The following is a 20,000-nucleotide window of genomic DNA, read 5'->3' as shown; positions in this document are numbered from 1 at the left end:
TGTGTAATGTTGTGTGTGTGTGTAGAGAGATCCCCGTGTGTATAATGGGGGGGGGGTGATGTGGGTGTATGTATATGTGTGTGTGTGTGTGTGTGTGTGTATGTATATGTGTGTGTGTGTGTGTGTGTGTGTGTATAATTGTGTGTGTGTGTGTGTGTGTGTGTGTGTATGTATAATGTGTGTGTGTGTGTGTGTGTGTGTGTTGTATAATGTGTGTGTGTGTGTGTGTGTATGTATATGTGTGTGTGGTGTGTGTGTGTGTGTATGTATAATGTGTGTGTGTGTGTGTGTGTGTGTGTATGTATAATGTGTGTGTGTGTGTGTGTGTGTGTGTGTATGTATAATGTGTGTGTGTGTGTGTGTGTGTGTATGTATATGTGTGTGTGTGTGTGTGTGTGTGTGTGTATGTATAATGTGTGTGTGTGTGTGTGTGTGTGTGTATGTATAATGTGTGTGTGTGTGTGTGTGTGTATGTATAATGTGTGTGTGTGTGTGTGTGTGTGTGTATGTATAATGTGTGTGTGTGTGTGTGTGTGTGTATGTATAATGTGTGTGTGTGTGTGTGTGTGTGTGTATGTATAATGTGTGTGTGTGTGTGTGTGTGTATGTATAATGTGTGTGTGTGTGTGTGTGTATGTATAATGTGTGTGTGTGTGTGTGTGTATGTATAATGTGTGTGTGTGTGTGTGTGTGTGTGTGTGTGTGTGTGTATGTATAATGTGTGTGTGTGTATGTATAATGTGTGTGTGTGTATGTATAATGTGTGTGTGTGTATTAGTTTTTTGACTTTATTGAAGTCCTAGGATCTAGTGATGAAAGTCGCCGACTTTATTTACCCAGAATCATGTAATGTTGCAGCCCCAAACCGTATTACTAACACATCATATACACGTGTACAGACATATTCATACACATTTTCGGCTCACAGTGAAGGTGCGCTGCATCAGGGGCCCGCAGCTGTCAGCAGGAGCCGGGAGCAACCATATTCCATGGTAGCAGCCGCAGGCCTCTGTCTTCTGATGGGCCCGGTCGTGGTTGCACCCCCTGCGACTGCGATCGTTACGTCCCTGATTATAGTGAAGTCTGTTTTAAGCCGGGAGAGCTTGACTTCAGTGTTCAACTCTTCACCTCCAGGACTTCATAAAATCAATTTACATCTCACTTCTAAGTAGATTTTCTGGGTGATGCCAGCGCACCTGCTGGACTGCTCACTGCTAGTGGTTTATTAGGCCAATGTCTGATGGGTTCCCTTGGTCAGAAACTTAGAGGGAGCTTCCAGCAGAGCGGTGGCCGGCTGCTCACCGTGTCTGTGTCCTTCCTCAGATGATGACAATCCTCCCGTCTCTTTTGTGAAGTTTTCTCCAAACGGCAAATACATCCTAGCGGCCACATTGGACAAGTAAGTATCGAGGAGTGACCCCACAATGACCCAGGGAGGACTGGGTGACACGGGTGGCCTGGCGCCCAGCGGCCTCTCATCATTTGCTTTGTGTTGCAGCACGCTGAAGTTGTGGGACTACAGTAAGGGGAAGGTAGGTTGTGCAGGGTGTCCCCACCTCCTCGTTAGCCACTGATTAGGACATTAGGTTTGTAGACTCTTCCTCTGACCTTTTCTCTTTCAGTGCCTGAAAACCTACACGTGTCACAAGAACGAGAAGTACTGCATATTCGCCAACTTCTCCGTAACCGGCGGCAAGGTGCGTGCTGCGCTCATTAACCCCCGGCTGGCTGTGGGGGAGCCGGCATGTGGGTAACCTGTGCTTTGTGTCTTGCAGTGGATTGTGTCGGGGTCAGAAGATAACCTGGTGTACATCTGGAACCTGCAGACTAAGGAGGTGGTGCAGAAACTACAGGGACACACGGGTGAGAGGACAGGGGGTCACAGCCGCCATGCCCTGGTCCTGGAGAGGGGGGGGTCACAGCCGCCATGCCCTGGTCCTGGAGAGGGGGGGGTCACAGCCGCCATGCCCTGGTCCTGGAGAGGGGGGGGTCACAGCCGCCATGCCCTGGTCCTGGAGGGGGGGGGGGAAGGGGTCACAGCCGCCATGCCCTGGTCCTGGCGGGGGGGTCGGGGGTGGTGGAGCGCTGGTCGTGCCCTGGTCCTGCGGGGGGGTCGGGGGTGGTGGAGCGCTGGTCGTGCCCTGGTCCTGCGGGGGGGTCGGGGGTGGTGGAGCGCTGGTCGTGCCCTGGTCCTGCGGGGGGGTCGGGGGTGGTGGAGCGCTGGTCGTGCCCTGGTCCTGCGGGGGGGGTCGGGGCTGGTGGAGCGCTGGTCGTGCCCTGGTCCTGTCGGGGGTGGTGGAGCGCTGGTCGTGCCCTGGTCCTGCGAGGGGGTCGGGGGTGGTGGAGCGCTGGTCCTGGCGGGGGGTCGGCGGTGGTGGAGCGCTGGTCGTGCCCTGGTCCTGCGGGGGGGTCGGGGGTGGTGGAGCGCTGGTCGTGCCCTGGTCCTGCGGAGGGGGTCGGGGGTGGTGGAGCGCTGGTCGTGCCCTGGTCCTGCGAGGGGGTCGGGGGTGGTGGAGCGCTGGTCCTGGCGGGGGGGTCGGCGGTGGTGGAGCGCTGGTCGTGCCCTGGTCCTGCGGGGGGGTCGGGGGTGGTGGAGCGCTGGTCGTGCCCTGGTCCTGCGGGGGGGTCGGGGGTGGTGGAGCGCTGGTCGTGCCCTGGTCCTGCGAGGGGGTCGGGGGTGGTGGAGCGCTGGTCCTGGCGGGGGGGTCGGCGGTGGTGGAGCGCTGGTCCTGCCCTGGTCCTGCCCTGGTCCTGCGGGGGGGGGGGGGGTCGGGGGTGGTGGAGCGCTGGTCGTGCCCTGGTCCTGCGGGGGGGGTCGGGGGTGGTGGAGCGCTGGTCGTGCCCTGGTCCTGCGGAGGGGTCGGGGGTGGTGGAGCGCTGGTCGTGCCCTGGTCTTGTCGGGGGTGGTGGAGCGCTGGTCGTGCCCTGGTCCTGCGGGGGGGGGGGGGGTCGGGGGTGGTGGAGCGCTGGTCGTGCCCTGGTCCTGCGGGGGGGTCGGGGGTGGTGGAGCGCTGGTCGTGCCCTGGTCCTGCGGGGGGGGGGGGGGGGGGGGTCGGGGGTGGTGGAGCGCTGGTCGTGCCCTGGTCCTGCGGGGGGGGTCGGGGGTGGTGGAGCGCTGGTCGTGCCCTGGTCTTGTCGGGGGTGGTGGAGCGCTGGTCGTGCCCTGGTCCTGCGGGGGGGGGGGGGTCGGGGGTGGTGGAGCGCTGGTCGTGCCCTGGTCCTGCGGGGGGGGTCGGGGGTGGTGGAGCGCTGGTCGTGCCCTGGTCCTGTCGGGGGTGGTGGAGCGCTGGTCGTGCCCTGGTCCTGCGAGGGGTAAGGGGGGAGCGCTGGTCGTGCCCTGGTCCTGCGGGGGGGGGGGTGGAGCGCTGGTCGTGCCCTGGTCCTGGAGAGGGGGTGGTTGTTGTGTGTGCACCCCCCATGCCCTGGCTTGTGTGGGGGTCCGTCCATCCTGACGCCTTCTCCTGTTGCAGATGTGATCATCTCCACGGCCTGTCACCCCACAGAGAACATCATCGCCTCGGCCGCGCTAGAGAACGACAAGACCATCAAACTGTGGAAGAGCGACTGCTGAGCCCCCGCCGCTGCTATCAGACTGTGCCATCGGGGGGCGCCACCTCTTCCTCGGTGGGTTTCTCAATAATGATGATGATGATGACAATTTCACAGCCTCAGACGTTTTCTTTTCCTCCTGTTTCTCCCCGGTGTCTCCTGACGTCCGCAGCGGAGAGCAAGCGGGGGGCACCCGGACCCCCAAATCCCAGCCGCTCCCTTGTCTGTCTGCAAGTCATTAATGACACTTGAGTCCCAGTTCCAGCACATGTTTTGTTTTGCTTGTACTCCAGTCACATACTCTAGTCACAGCCAAAGCTGCTACCAGCGCCATGACTGCAGCTCTGGATAAGATACAAGAGCTGGGACTCCCTCGTCTGGGTGACATCAGTTCTTTGTTCCTTTTATTTGTGACCAATACCAGGGGAGCGGGTGCAGCCCCCCCCCCCCCCCATCTCCAGTTGTATAGTTATTTGTGCCCCCCCCTGCACCCATCGCTCTGTTCTCCCTTTTATAAACAAATTGGCACGGAAGAGGTTAAAAGTTGTTGTCCACTTGGCTGTAAATAAAGTTCATCCATTGTTTTGAAGTTGTGCAGGTTTAGCAGGGTTTGTGCTTGCTGTTGGTGAATAGAAACCTGCTTGGCACATTGATATGAATGAGATCACACAGCTGAAGGTTTGTTACAGTGTGTCATTTCTAGCTGTGCCAGGCTGATGACCCTCAGCTGCACTGCTAGGATATGGGAATGCATTCACTGACAGCAAGCAGAGGAGCCTGAATGCTGGAACCTGCTTCCCCATCCTCCTCTGCGGCGCCCCCTGCAGGTGGGGGAGGACATGGCGACCGCCGGCTTGTAAAAATGTTTCTGTGTACAAATGGCAGCGCAGTTTTTGTATTTTGAAGGTTCATAGTATCGTATCGCTTATGGCGTCCGTCTGTATCGACTTCAGAATTTTTTTTTTTATATATATTTTTGTCAAATTTTAGTTTTTATTTTTGTTTTTCTGACTACATACAGAACCATAAGCTGTAATAAAGAGGTGGGTTTTTACGTGATGGCGTCCGGCTGTTGTGTACTTCATATGACTGCTGACACTGGCTGCACAGAGCACAGCAGTGTGAGGTCTGATTACACATCTCTCCAGGGACAATACATAACACTGGCTGCAGAGAGCACAGAGCACAGCAGTGTGAGGTCTGATTACACATCTCTCCAGGGACAATACATAACACTGGCTGCACAGAGCACAGCAGTGTGAGGTCTGATTACACATCTCTCCAGGGACAGTACATAACACTGGCTGCAGAGAGCACAGAGCACAGCAGTGTGAGGTCTGATTACACATCTCTCCAGGGACAATACATAACACTGGCTGCAGAGAGCACAGAGCACAGCAGTGTGAGGTCTGATTACACATCTCTCCAGGGACACTACATAACACTGGCTGCAGAGAGCACAGCAGTGTGAGAGGAGAAGCCGGGAGACAGAGGGATGAGCCGGGCAGCAGAGAGGAGAAGCCGGGAGACAGTGGGATGAGCCGGGCAGCAGAGAGGAGAAGCCGGGAGACAGTGGGATGAGCCGGGCAGCAGAGAGGAGAAGCCGGGAGACAGTGGGATGAGCCGGGCAGCAGAGAGGAGAAGCCGGGAGACAGTGGGATGAGCCGGGCAGCAGAGAGGAGAAGCCGGGAGACAGTGGGATGAGCCGGGCAGCAGAGAGGAGAAGCCGGGAGGCAGTGGGATGAGCCGGGAGGCAGAGAGGAGAAGCCGGGAGGCAGAGAGGAGAAGCCGGGAGGCAGAGAGGAGAAGCCGGGAGGCAGAGAGGAGAAGCCGAGAGACAGTGGGATGAGCCGGGCAGCAGAGAGGAGAAGCCGGGAGACAGTGGGATGAGCCGGGCAGCAGAGAGGAGAAGCCGGGAGGCAGTGGGATGAGCCGGGCAGCAGAGAGGAGAAGCCGGGAGGCAGAGAGGAGAAGCCGGGAGGCAGAGAGGAGAAGCCGAGAGACAGTGGGATGAGCCGGGCAGCAGAGAGGAGAAGCCGGGAGACAGTGGGATGAGCCGGGCAGCAGAGAGGAGAAGCCGGGAGACAGTGGGATGAGCCGGGCAGCAGAGAGGAGAGGCAGAGGAGACAGTGGGATGAGCCGGGCAGCAGAGAGGAGAAGCCGGGAGACAGTGGGATGAGCCGGGCAGCAGAGAGGAGAAGCCGGGAGGCAGTGGGATGAGCCGGGCAGCAGAGAGGAGAAGCCGGGAGGCAGAGAGGAGAAGCCGGGAGGCAGAGAGGAGAAGCCGAGAGACAGTGGGATGAGCCGGGCAGCAGAGAGGAGAAGCCGGGAGACAGTGGGATGAGCCGGGCAGCAGAGAGGAGAGGCAGAGGAGAAGCCAGGAGACAGTGGGATGAGCCGGGCAGCAGAGAGGAGAAGCCAGGAGACAGTGGGATGAGCCGGGCAGCAGAGAGAAGAGGCAGAGGAGAAGCCAGGAGACAGAGGGATGAGCCGGGCAGCAGAGAGGAGAGGCAGAGGAGAAGCCAGGAGACAGTGGGATGAGCCGGGCAGCAGAGAGGAGAGGCAGAGGAGAAGCCAGGAGACAGTGGGATGAGCCGGGCAGCAGAGAGGAGAGGCAGAGGAGAAGCCAGGAGACAGATGGATGAGCCGGGCAGCAGAGAGGAGAGGCAGAGGAGAAGCCAGGAGACAGAGGGATGAGCCGGGCAGCAGAGAGGAGAGGCAGAGGAGAAGCCAGGAGACAGAGGGATGAGCCGGGCAGCAGAGAGGAGAGGCAGAGGAGAAGCCGAGAGACAGTGGGATGAGCCGGGCAGCAGAGAGGAGAAGCCGGGAGACAGTGGGATGAGCCGGGCAGCAGAGAGGAGAAGCCGGGAGACAGTGGGATGAGCCGGGCAGCAGAGAGGAGAGGCAGAGGAGACAGTGGGATGAGCCGGGCAGCAGAGAGGAGAAGCCGGGAGACAGTGGGATGAGCCGGGCAGCAGAGAGGAGAAGCCGGGAGGCAGTGGGATGAGCCGGGCAGCAGAGAGGAGAAGCCGGGAGGCAGAGAGGAGAAGCCGGGAGGCAGAGAGGAGAAGCCGAGAGACAGTGGGATGAGCCGGGCAGCAGAGAGGAGAAGCCGGGAGACAGTGGGATGAGCCGGGCAGCAGAGAGGAGAGGCAGAGGAGAAGCCAGGAGACAGTGGGATGAGCCGGGCAGCAGAGAGGAGAAGCCAGGAGACAGTGGGATGAGCCGGGCAGCAGAGAGAAGAGGCAGAGGAGAAGCCAGGAGACAGAGGGATGAGCCGGGCAGCAGAGAGGAGAGGCAGAGGAGAAGCCAGGAGACAGTGGGATGAGCCGGGCAGCAGAGAGGAGAGGCAGAGGAGAAGCCAGGAGACAGTGGGATGAGCCGGGCAGCAGAGAGGAGAGGCAGAGGAGAAGCCAGGAGACAGAGGGATGAGCCGGGCAGCAGAGTCTAGGATGGAGTGAAGAGGCATTAGTCAGCTGTGAGACCACAGAGAAGAAAGTTGCAGTAGTCCATGCAGGAGATGATGAGGGCAGGGATTAGTAATTTTGTAGACTGGGTTGAGGACGGGTCGGATGCGAGAGATGTTCTGGAGATGGAGGCGCAGGTTGTAGTAAGTGCCGGGATAAGGAAGAGTCACAGATGGCTCCAAGGCAGCGGACTGCAGGGTGCGGGGGTGGGAGGGATGTGTGCGGCGGAGGAAAGAGCATGTTTTGTCCATGTTTGGGCTTTCACGTTTAATGTAATTCATTTGCCCCATGGAAACATTTCTTCAATTGGATGTTATTAAATAAAATGTTCTTGTGTGAAGATATTGGGGCAGATTTACTTACCCGGTCCATTCGCGATCCAGTGGCGCGTTCTCTGCGGTGGATTCGGGTCTTCCAGCGATTCACTAAGGCAGTTCCTCTGACGTCCACCAGATGGCGCTGCTGTGCTGAAGTCCGCCGAAATGCACGAGCCGATACCTGGTGAAGATAAGCGCAAGTCCCGCAAAACTTTTTTTTTTCCGAATCCGTCGGGTTTTTGTTCGGCCACGGCCCACGATTTCCGTCGCGTGCATGCAAGCGCCGATGCGCCACAATCCAATCGCGTGCATGCAAGCGCTGATGCGCCACAATCCGATCGTGTGCGCCAAAATCCCGGGGCAATACAGGGAAAATCGGCGCAAATCGGAAATATTCGGGTAACGCGTCGGGAAACCGCGAATCGGGCCCTTAGTAAATTACCCCCAATGTCTCATAAATGTCACCATGATATCTTCCTTGGATACGACCACCCCACACTAGCTGTTATCCCTATTGATCCCTGCCTGACCTCCTGGGTCCAGCGATCATTACTACAGGACATTTCATATACAAAAACTTTTTGTTTCTTTGTGCAATCCCCCCAGCAGAGGTGGTCGTATCCAAGGACACAGTCTTGTTTCTAAGGGACCATATGACTACATTTATGAGAAATTATCTTCACACAGGTAAAAAAATTTTATAACAACTAATTGAAGAAATGTATATAGAAGGCAGATTAATGATACTGAGTGTGAGTGCCCAGACGGGAATATCCCTTAGAGTTTTAGAAAACAGGAAGAGAAGACGTAGGATAAGGCAGACTCTGAGAGGAGGCATCTGCACCAGAAATATACATCTGTGTCATCTAGAGGAATGCTATTGGAAGCCATGGGACATAATTAGATGTAGGGCAAACCTAAGAACCCCATAACACGCACTAACATGAAGGGGTTAAAGGAGCTTCCAGGCTGGCAGAGCCTTGCACGGAGCTCCCAGGGATGTGAGTCAGCATAGGCAGGACACATGCGCAGGAGGCTACTGTGGAGTCGGCGGGGGCAGGACACATGTGCAGGAGGCTACTATGGAGTCGGCAGAGGCAGGACGCATGCGGCGGATGCTACTGTGGAGTAGGCAGTGGCAGGACACATGGGCAGGAGGCTACTGTGGAGTCGGCAGGGGCAGGACACATGGGCAGGAGGCTACTGTGGAGGCAGCAGGGGCAGGACACATGCGCAGGAGGCTACTGTGGAGGCAGCAGGGGCAGGACACAAGGTCAGGGGCTAATGTGGAGGCAGCAAGAGCAGGACACAAGGGCAGGGGCTACTGTGGAGGCAGCAGGGGCAGGACACATGCGCAGGAGGCTACTGTGGAGGCAGCAGGGGCAGGACACATGTGCAGGGGCAGGAGGCAGCAGGGGCAGGACACATGGGCAGGGGCAGGAGGCTACTGTGGAGCCAGCAGGGGCAGGACACATGCGCAATAGGCTACTGTGCAGTCGGCAGGGGCAGGACACATGCGCAGGAGGCTACTGTAGAGTTGGCAGGGGCAGGACACATGGGCAGGAGGCTACTGTGGAGCCAGCAGGAGCAGGACACATGGGCAGGAGGCTACTGTGGAGGCAGCAGGGGCAAGACACATGTGCAGGAGGCTACTGTGGAGCCAGCAGGGGCAGGACACATGCGCAATAGGCTACTGTGCAGTCGGCAGGGGCAGGACACATGCGCAGGAGGCTACTGTAGAGTTGGCAGGGGCAGGACACATGGGCAGGAGGCTACTGTGGAGCCAGCAGGAGCAGGACACATGGGCAGGAGGCTACTGTGGAGGCAGCAGGGGCAAGACACATGTGCAGGAGGCTACTGTGGAGTCGGCAGGGGCAGGACACATGCGCAGGAGGCTTCTGTAGAGTCGGCAGGGGCAGGAGGCTATTGTAGAGTCGGCAGGGGCAGGAGGCTACTGTGGAGTCAGCAGGGGCAGGACACATGGGCAGGGGCAGGAGGCTGTGGAGTCAGCAGGGGCAGGACACATGGGCAGGGGCAGGAGGCTACTGTAGAGTCGGCAGGGGCAGGACACATGCAGGAGGCTACTGTGGAGCCAGCAGGAGCAGGACACATGAGCAGGAGGCTACTGTGGAGGCAGCAGGGGCAGGAGGCTACTGTGGAGTCAGCAGGGGCAGGAGGCTACTGTAGAGTCGGCAGGGGCAGGACACATGCAGCAGGAGCAGGACACATGGGCAGGAGATAACTGTGGAGGCAGCAGGGGCAGGACATATGCGCAGGGGATAGGACACATGGGCATGAGGCTACTGTGGAGGCAGCAGGGGCAGGACACATGCGCAGGAGGCTACTGTGGAGGCAGCAGAGGCAGGGCAGGAGACATGGGCAGGAGGCTACTGTAGAGGCAGCAAGGGCAGGACACAAGGGCAGGGGCTACTGTGGAGGCAGCAGGGGCAGAACACATGCGCAGGAGGCTACTGTGGAGGCAGCAGGGGCAGGAGGCTACTGTGAAGGCAGCAGGGGCAGGAGGCTACTGTGGAGGCAGCATGGGCAGGACACATGTGCAGGGGCAGGAGGAATCAGGGGCAGGACACATGGGCAGGGGGCTACTGTGGAGGCAGCAGGGGCAGGACACATGCGCAGGAGGCTACTGTGGAGTCAGCAGGGGCAGGACACATGCGCAGGGGCCTACTGTGGAGGCAGCAGGGGCAGGAGGCTACTGTGGAGGCAGCACGGGCAGGACACATGTGCAGCGGCAGGAGGCAGCAGGGGCAGGACACGTGGGCAGGGGCAGGAGGCTACTGTGGAGCCAGCTGGGGCAGGACACATGCGCAGGAGGCTACTGTGGAGTCGGCAGGGGCAGGACACATGCGCAGGAGGCTACTGTAGAGTCGGCAGGGGCAGGAGGCTACTGTGGAGTCAGCAGGGGCAGGAGGCTACTGTAGAGTCGGCAGGGGCAGGACACATGGGCAGGAGGCTACTGTGGAGCCAGCAGGAGCAGGACACATGGGCAGGAGGCTACTGTGGAGGCAGCAGGGGCAGGACACATGTGCAGGAGGCTTCTGTAGAGTCGGCAGGGGCAGGAGGCTACTGAAGAGTCGGCAGGGGCAGGACACATGAGCAGGAGGCTACTGTGGAGGCAGCAAGGGCAGGACACATGGGCAGGAGGCTACTGTAGAGTCGGCAGGGGCAGGACACATGGGCAGGGGCAGGAGGCTACTGTGGAGTCAGCAGGGGCAGGATACATGGGCAGGGGCAGGAGGCTACTGTGGAGTCAGCAGGGGCAGGACACATGGGCAGGGGCAGGAGGCTACTGTAGAGTCGGCAAGGGCAGGACACATGCAGCAGGCTACTGTAGATGCAGCAGGAGCAGGACACATGTGCAGGGGACAGGACACATGGGCAGGAGATAACTGTGGAGGCAGCAGGGGCATGGCAGGACACATGGGCAGGAGGCTACTGTAGAGGCAGCAAGGGCAGGGGCTACTGTGGAGGCAGCAGGGGCAGGACACATGCGCAGGAGGCTACTGTGGAGGCAGCAGGGGCAGGAGGCTACTGTGGAGGCAGCACGGGCAGGACACATGTGCAGGGGCAGGAGGAATCGGGAAGGACACATGGGCAGGGGCAGGAGGCTACTGTGGAGTCAGCAGGGGCAGGACACATGGGCAGGGGCAGGAGGCTACTGTAGAGTCGGCAGGGGCAGGACACATGGGCAGGGGCAGGAGGCTACTGTGGAGTCAGCAGGGGCAGGACACATGGGCAGGGGCAGGTGGCTGTGGAGTCAGCAGGGGCAGGACACATGGGCAGGGGCAGGAGGCTACTGTAGAGTCGGCAGGGGCAGGACACATGGGCAGGGGCAGAAGGCTACTGTGGAGTCAGCAGGGGCAGTATACATGGGCAGGGGCAGGAGGTTACTGTGGAGTCAGCAGGGGCAGGACACATGGGCAGGGGCAGGAGGCTACTGTAGAGTCGGCAGGGGCAGGACACATGCAGGAGGCTACTGTGGAGGCAGCAGGAGCAGGACACATGCGCAGGGGACAGGACACATGGGCATGAGGCTACTGTAGAGTCGGCAGGGGCAGGACACATGGGCCGGGGCAGAAGGCTACTGTGGAGTCAGCAGGGGCAGGATACATGGGCAGGGGCAGGAGGCTACTGTGGAGTCAGCAGGGGCAGGACACATGGGCAGGGGCAGGAGGCTACTGTGGAGTCAGCAGGGGCAGGAGGCTACTGTAGAGTCGGCAGGGGCAGGACACATGCAGGAGGCTACTGTGGAGCCAGCAGGAGCAGGACACATGGGCAGGAGGCTACTGTGGAGTCAGCAGGGGCAGGACACATGCGCAGGAGGCTACTGTAGAGTCGGCAGGGGCAGGACACATGCGCAGGAGGCTACTGTAGAGTCGGCAGGGGCAGGAGGCTACTGTAGAGTCGGCAGGGGCAGGAGGCTACTGTGGAGTCAGCAGGGGCAGGACACATGGGCAGGGGCAGGAGGCTACTGTAGAGTCGGCAGGGGCAGGACACATGCAGGAGGCTACTGTGGAGGCAGCAGGAGCAGGACACATGCGCAGGGGACAGGACACATGGGCAGGAGGCTACTGTGGAGGCAGCAGGGGCAGGACACATGCGCAGGGGACACGACACATGGGCAGGAGGCTACTGTGGAGGAAGCAGGGGCAGGACACATGGGCAGGGGCAGGAGGCTACTGTAGAGTCAGCAGGGGCAGGACACATGCAGGAGGCTACTGTGGAGCCAGCAGGAGCAGGACACATGGGCAGGAGGCTACTGTGGAGTCAGCAGGGGCAGGACACATGCGCAGGAGGCTACTGTAGAGTCGGCAGGGGCAGGACACATGCGCAGGAGGCTACTGTAGAGTCGGCAGGGGCAGGAGGCTACTGTAGAGTCGGCAGGGGCAGGAGGCTACTGTGGAGTCAGCAGGGGCAGGACACATGGGCAGGAGGCTACTGTGGAGTCAGCAGGGGCAGGACACATGGGCAGGGGCAGGAGGCTACTGTAGAGTCGGCAGGGGCAGGACACATGCAGGAGGCTACTTTGGAGGCAGCAGGAGCAGGACACATGCGCAGGGGACAGGACACATGGGCAGGAGGCTACTGTGGAGGCAGCAGGAGCAGGACACATGGGCAGGAGGCTACTGTGGAGGCAGCAGTGGCAGGACACATGGGCAGGAGGCTACTGTGCAGCCAGCAGGAGCAGGATACATGGGCAGGAGGCTACTGTGGAGGCAGCAGGGGCAGGACACATGGGGGGGGGGGGCAGGAGGCTACTGTGCATCCAGCAGGAGCAGGACACATGGGCAGGAGGCTACTGTGGAGGCAGCAGGGGCAGGACACATGGGCAGGAGGCTACTGTGGAGGCAGCAGGGGCAGGACACATGCAGGAGGCTACTGTGGAGGCAGCAGGAGCAGGAGGCTACTGTGGAGGCAGCAGGGGCAGGACACATGCGCAGGGGACAGGACACATGGGCAGGAGGCTACTGTGGAGGCAGCAGGGGCAGGACACATGGGCAGGAGGCTACTGTGCAGCCAGCAGGAGCAAGACACATGGGCAGGAGGCTACTGTGGAGGCAGCAGGGGCAGGACACATGGGCAGGAGGCAACTGTGGAGGCAGCAGGGGCAGGACACATGCGCAGGAGGCTACGGTGGAGGTAGCAGGGGCAGGACACATGGGCAGGAGGCTACTGTGGAGGCAGCAGGGGCAGGACACATGCGCAGGAGGCTACTGTGGAGGCAGCAGGGGAAGATCAGGACTGATGGGCAGGAGGCTACTGTGGAGGCAGCAGGGGCAGGACACATGCGCAGGAGGCTACTGTGGAGGCAGCAGGAGCAGGACACAAGGGCAGGAGGCTACTGTGGAGGCAGCAGGGTCAGGACACATGGGGGGGGCAGGAGGCTACTGTGCAGCCAGCAGGAGCAGGACACATGGGCAGGAGGCTACTGTGGAGGCAGCAGGGGCAGGACACATGGGCAGGAGGCTACTGTGGAGGCAGCAGGGTCAGGACACCTGTGCAGGGGCAGAAGGCTACTGTGGAGTCAGCAGGGGCAGTATACATGGGCAGGGGCAGGAGGCTACTGTGGAGGCAGCAGGGGCAGGACACATGGGCAGGAGGCTACTGTGCAGCCAGCAGGAGCAAGACACATGGGCAGGAGGCTACTGTGGAGGCAGCAGGGGCAGGACACATGGGCAGGAGGCTACTGTGGAGGCAGCAGGGGCAGGACACATGCGCAGGAGGCTACGGTGGAGGTAGCAGGGGCAGGACACATGGGCAGGAGGCTACTGTGGAGGCAGCAGGGGCAGGACACATGCGCAGGAGGCTACTGTGGAGGCAGCAGGGGAAGATCAGGACACATGGGCAGGAGGCTACTGTGGAGGCAGCAGGGGCATAACACATGCGCAGGAGGCTACTGTGGAGGCAGCAGGGGCAGGGCAGGACACATGGGCAGGAGGCTACTGTGGAGGCAGCAGGAGCAGGACACAAGGCCAGGAGGCTACTGTGGAGGCAGCAGGGTCAGGACACATGGGGGGGGGCAGGAGGCTACTGTGCAGCCAGCAGGAGCAGGACACATGGGCAGGAGGCTACTGTGGAGGCAGCAGGGGCAGGACACATGGGCAGGAGGCTACTGTGGAGGCAGCAGGGGCAGGACACATGTGCAGGAGGCTACGGTGGAGGTAGCAGGGGCAGGACACATGGGCAGGAGGCTACTGTGGAGGCAGCAGGGGCAGGACACATGCGCAGGAGGCTACTGTGGAGGCAGCAGGGGAAGATCAGGACACATGGGCAGGAGGCTACTGTGGAGGCAGCAGGGGCAGGACACATGCGCAGGAGGCTACTGTGGATGCAGCAGGGTCAGGGCACATGCACATGCACAGGGTCAGGACACATGGGGGGGGCAGGAGGCTACTGTGCATCCAGCAGGAGCAGGACACATGGGCAGGAGGCTACTGTGGAGGCAGCAGGGGCAGGACACATGGGCAGGAGGCTACTGTGGAGGCAGCAGGGGCAGGACACATGCGCAGGGGAAGAAGGCTACTTTAGAGTCGGCAGGGGCAGGACACATGCAGGAGGCTACTGTGGAGGCAGCAGGAGCAGGAGGCTACTGTGGAGGCAGCAGGGGCAGGACACATGTGCAGGGGACAGGACACATGGGCAGGGGCAGAAGGCTACTGTGGAGTCAGCAGGGGCAGTATACATGGGCAGGGGCAGGAGGCTACTTTGGAGTCAGCAGGGGCAGGACACATGGGCAGGGGCAGGAGGCTACTGTAGAGTCGGCAGGGGCAGGACACATGCAGGAGGCTACTGTGGAGGCAGCAGGAGCAGGACACATGCGCAGGGGACAGGACACATGGGCATGAGGCTACTGTGGAGGCAGCAGGGGCAGGACACATTGGCAGGGGCAGGAGTCTACTGTAGAGTCGGCAGGGGCAGGACACAGGGGCAGGAGGCTACTGTGGAGTCAGCAGGGGCAGGATACATGGGCAGGGGCAGGAGGCTACTGTGGAGTCAGCAGGGGCAGGACACATGGGCAGGGGCAGGAGGCTACTGTAGAGTCGGCAGGGGCAGGACACATGCAGGAGGCTACTGTGGAGGCAACAGGAGCAGGACACATGCGCAGGGGACAGGACACATGGGCAGGAGGCTACTGAGGAGGCAGCAGGGGAAGGACACATGCGCAGGGGACAGGACACATGGGCATGAGGCTACTGTGGAGGCAGCAGGGGCAGGACACATGGGCAGGAGGCTACTGTGGAGTCAGCAGGGGCTAGATACATGCGCAGGGGACAGGACACATGGGCATGAGGCTACTGTAGAGTCGGCAGGGGCAGGACACATGCAGGAGGCTACTGTGGAGGCAACAGGAGCAGGACACATGCGCAGGGGACAGGACACATGGGCAGGAGGCTACTGTGGAGGCAGCAGGGGCAGGACACATGCGCAGGGGACAGGACACATGGGCAGGAGGATACTGTGGAGGCAGCAGGAGCAGGACACATGGGTAGGAGGCTCCTGCGGAGGCAGCAGGGGCAGGACACATGGGCAGGAGGCTACTGTGGAGGCAGCAGGGTCAGGGCACATGCAAAGGGGACAGGACACATGGGGGGGGGGCAGGAAGCTACTGTGCAGCCAGCAGGAGAAGGACACATGGTCAGGAGGCTACTGTGCTGGCAGCAGGGGCAGGACACATGGGCAGGAGGCTACTGTGGAGGCAGCAAAGGCAGGACACATGGGCAGGAGGCTACTGTGGAGGCAGCAGGGGCAGGACACATGCGCAGGAGGCTACTGTGGAGGCAGCAGAGGCAGGGCAGGACACATGGGCAGGAGGCTACTGTGGAGGCAGCAGGGCAGGACACATGTGCAGGAGGCTACTGTGGAGTCGGCAGGGGCAGAACACATGCGCAGGAGGCTACTGTAGAGTCGGCAAAGGCAGGAGGCTACTTTAGAGTCGGCAGGGGCAGGAGGCTACTGTGGAGTCAGCAGGGGCAGGACACATGGGCAGGGGCAGGAGGCTACTGTGGAGTCAGCAGGGGCAGGAGGCTACTGTAGAGTCGGCAGGGGCAGGACACATGCAGGAGGCTACTGTGGAGCCAGCAGGAGCAGGACACATGGGCAGGAGGCTACTGTGGAGTCAGCAGGGGCAGGACACATGCGCAGGAGGCTACTATAGAGTCAGCAGGGGCAGGACACATGCGCAGGAGGCTACTTTAGAGTCGGCAGGGGCAGGAGGCTACTGTAGAGTCGGCAGGGGCAGGAGGCTACTGTGGAGTCAGCAGGGGCAGGACACATGGGCAGGAGGCTACTGTGGAGTCAGCAGGGGCAGGACACATGGGCAGGGGCAGGAGGCTACTGTAGAGTCGGCAGGGGCAGGACACATGCAGGAGGCTACTGTGGAGGCAGCAGGAGCAGGACACATGCGCAGGGGACAGGACACATGGGCAGGAGGCTACTGTGGAGGCAGCAGGGGCAGGACACATGCGCAGGGGACACGACACATGGGCAGGAGGCTACTGTGGAGGAAGCAGGGGCAGGACACATGGGCAGGGGCAGGAGGCTACTGTGCAGTCGGCAGGGGCAGGACACATGCGCAGGAGGCTACTGTAGAGTTGGCAGGGGCAGGACACATGGGCAGGAGGCTACTGTGGAGCCAGCAGGAGCAGGACACATGGGCAGGAGGCTACTGTGGAGTCAGCAGGGGCAGGACACATGCGCAGGAGGCTACTGTAGAGTCGGCAGGGGCAAAACACATGCGCAGGTGGCTACTGTAGAGTCGGCAGGGGCAGGAGGCTACTGTAGAGTCGGCAGGGGCAGGAGGCTACTGTGGAGTCAGCAGGGGCAGGACACATGGGCAGGAGGCTACTGTGGAGTCAGCAGGGGCAGGACACATGGGCAGGGGCAGGAGGCTACTGTAGAGTCGGCAGGGGCAGGACACATGCAGGAGGCTACTGTGGAGGCAGCAGGAGCAGGACACATGCGCAGGGGACAGGACACATGGGCAGGAGGCTACTGTGGAGGCAGCAGGTGCAGGACACATGCGCAGGGGACACGACACATGGGCAGGAGGCTACTGTGGAGGAAGCAGGGGCAGGACACATGGGCAGGGGCAGGAGGCTACTGTAGAGTCGGCAGGGGCAGGACACATGCAGGAGGCTACTGTGGAGGCAGCAGGAGCAGGAGGCTACTGTGGAGGCAGCAGGGGCAGGACACATGCGCAGGGGACAGGACACATGGGCAGGAGGCTACTGTGGAGGCAGCAGGGGCAGGACACATGCGCAGAGGACAGGTCACATGGGCAGGAGGCTACTGTGGAGGCAGCAGGAGCAGGACACATGGGCAGGAGGCTACTGTGGAGGCAGCAGGGGCAAGACACATGGGCAGGAGGCTACTGTGGAGGCAGCAGGAGCAGGACACATGGGCAGGAGGCTTTTGTGGAGGCATCAGGGGCAGGACACATGGGCAGGAGGCTACTGTGGAGGCAGCAGGGGCAGGACACATGCGCAGGGGCAGGAGGCTACTTTAGAGTCGGCAGGGGCAGGACACATGCAGGAGGCTACTGTGGAGGCAGCAGGAGCAGGAGGCTACTGTGGAGGCAGCAGGGGCAGGACACATGCGCAGGGGACAGGACACATGGGCAGGAGGCTACTGTGGAGGCAGCAGGGGCAGGACACATGGGCAGGAGGCTACTGTGCAGCCAGCAGGAGCAAGACACATGGGCAGGAGGCTACTGTGGAGGCAGCAGGGGCAGGACACATGGGCAGGAGGCTACTGTGGAGGCAGCAGGGGCAGGACACATGCGCAGGAGGCTACGGTGGAGGTAGCAGGGGCAGGACACATGGGCAGGAGGCTACTGTGGAGGCAGCAGGGGCAGGACACATGCGCAGGAGGCTACTGTGGAGGCAGCAGGGGAAGATCAGGACACATGGGCAGGAGGCTACTGTGGAGGCAGCAGGGGCAGGACACATGCGCAGGAGGCTACTGTGGAGGCAGCAGGGGCAGGGCAGGACACATGGGCAGGAGGCTACTGTGGAGGCAGCAGGAGCAGGACACAAGGCCAGGAGGCTACTGTGGAGGCAGCAGGGTCAGGACACATGGGGGGGGGCAGGAGGCTACTGTGCAGCCAGCAGGAGCAGGACACATGGGCAGGAGGCTACTGTGGAGGCAGCAGGGGCAGGACACATGGGCAGGAGGCTACTGTGGAGGCAGCAGGGGCAGGACACATGTGCAGGAGGCTACGGTGGAGGTAGCAGGGGCAGGACACATGGGCAGGAGGCTACTGTGGAGGCAGCAGGGGCAGGACACATGCGCAGGAGGCTACTGTGGAGGCAGCAGGGGAAGATCAGGACACATGGGCAGGAGGCTACTGTGGAGGCAGCAGGGGCAGGACACATGCGCAGGAGGCTACTGTGGAGGCAGCAGGGGCAGGGCAGGACACATGGGCAGGAGGCTACTGTGGATGCAGCAGGGTCAGGGCACATGCACATGCACAGGGTCAGGACACATGGGGGGGGCAGGAGGCTACTGTGCATCCAGCAGGAGCAGGACACATGGGCAGGAGGCTACTGTGGAGGCAGCAGGGGCAGGACACATGGGCAGGAGGCTACTGTGGAGGCAGCAGGGGCAGGACACATGCGCAGGGGAAGAAGGCTACTTTAGAGTCGGCAGGGGCAGGACACATGCAGGAGGCTACTGTGGAGGCAGCAGGAGCAGGAGGCTACTGTGGAGGCAGCAGGGGCAGGACACATGTGCAGGGGACAGGACACATGGGCAGGAGGCTACAGTGGAGGCAGCAGGGGCAGGACACATGCGCAGGAGGCTACTGTGGAGCCAGCAGGAGCAGGACACATGGGCAGGAGGCTACTGTGGAGGCAGCAGGAGCAGGACACATGTGCAGGAGGCTACTGTGGAGGCAGCAGGGTCAGGACACATGGGGGGGGCAGGAGGCTACTGTGCAGCCAGCAGGAGCAAGACACATGGGCAGGAGGCTACTGTGGAGGCAGCAGGAGCAGGGCACATGGGCAGGAGGCTACTGTGGAGGCAGCAGGGGCAGGACACATGCGCAGGAGGCTACGGTGGAGATAGCAGGGGCAGGACACATGGGCAGGAGGCTACTGTGGAGGCAGCAGGGGCAGGACACATGCGCAGGAGGCTACTGTGGAGGCAGCAGGGGAAGATCAGGACACATGGGCAGGAGGCTACTGTGGAGGCAGCAGGGGCAGGACACATGCGCAGGAGGCTACTGTGGAGGCAGCAGGGGCAGGGCAGGACACATGGGCAGGAGGCTACTGTGGAGGCAGCAGGAGCAGGACACAAGGCCAGGAGGCTACTGTGGAGGCAGCAGGGTCAGGACACATGGGGGGGGGGGCCAGGAGGCTACTGTGCAGCCAGCAGGAGCAGGACACATGGGCAGGAGGCTACTGTGGAGGCAGCAGGGGCAGGACACATGGGCAGGAGGCTACTGTGGAGGCAGCAGGGGCAGGACACATGCGCAGGAGGCTACAGTGGAGGTAGCAGGGGCAGGACACATGGGCAGGAGGCTACTGTGGAGGCAGCAGGGGCAGGACACATGCGCAGGAGGCTACTGTGGAGGCAGCAGGGGAAGATCAGGACACATGGGCAGGAGGCTACTGTGGAGGCAGCAGGGGCAGGACACATGCGCAGGAGGCTACTGTGGAGGCAGCAGGGGCAGGGCAGGACACATGGGCAGGAGGCTACTGTGGATGAAGCAGGGTCAGGGCACATGCACATGCACAGGGTCAGGACACATGGGGGGGGGCAGGAGGCTACTGTGCATCCAGCAGGAGCAGGACACATGGGCAGGAGGCTACTGTGGAGGCAGCAGGGGCAGGACACATGGGCAGGAGGCTACTGTGGAGGCAGCAGGGGCAGGACACATGCGCAGGGGCAGGAGGCTACTTTAGAGTCGGCAGGGGCAGGACACATGCAGGAGGCTACTGTGGAGGCAGCAGGAGCAGGAGGCTACTGTGGAGGCAGCAGGGGCAGGACACATGCGCAGGGGACAGGACACATGGGCAGGAGGCTACTGTGGAGGCAGCAGGGGCAGGACACATGCGCAGGGGACAGGACACATGGGCAGGAGGCTACTGTGGAGCCAGCAGGAGCAGGACACATGGGCAGGAGGCTACTGTGGAGGCAGCAGGAGCAG

At 61.3% G+C, this 20,000-nt stretch overlaps 1 protein-coding gene across 1 annotated transcript in view; it reads left to right on the top strand.

Moving 5' to 3' along the window:
- LOC140078051 (WD repeat-containing protein 5-like) overlaps positions 1–4,608 on the top strand; it is a 30,093-nt gene extending 25,485 nt beyond the window's left edge. The window contains 5 exon segments of the mRNA XM_072125847.1: positions 1,324–1,399; positions 1,499–1,532; positions 1,623–1,697; positions 1,776–1,863; positions 3,471–4,608. Coding sequence (XP_071981948.1) covers positions 1,324–1,399; positions 1,499–1,532; positions 1,623–1,697; positions 1,776–1,863; positions 3,471–3,571 — 374 coding nt within the window. The 3' untranslated portion in view covers positions 3,572–4,608.
- The last annotated feature ends 15,392 nt before the right edge of the window (positions 4,609–20,000 follow it).

Source organism: Engystomops pustulosus, chromosome 9, assembly GCF_040894005.1.
Source record: "Engystomops pustulosus chromosome 9, aEngPut4.maternal, whole genome shotgun sequence".
NCBI classification, from domain to species: domain Eukaryota; kingdom Metazoa; phylum Chordata; class Amphibia; order Anura; family Leptodactylidae; genus Engystomops; species Engystomops pustulosus.
The sequence above is the reverse complement of the archived record's forward strand: the minus strand, read 5'-3'. Positions and strand labels throughout refer to the sequence as shown.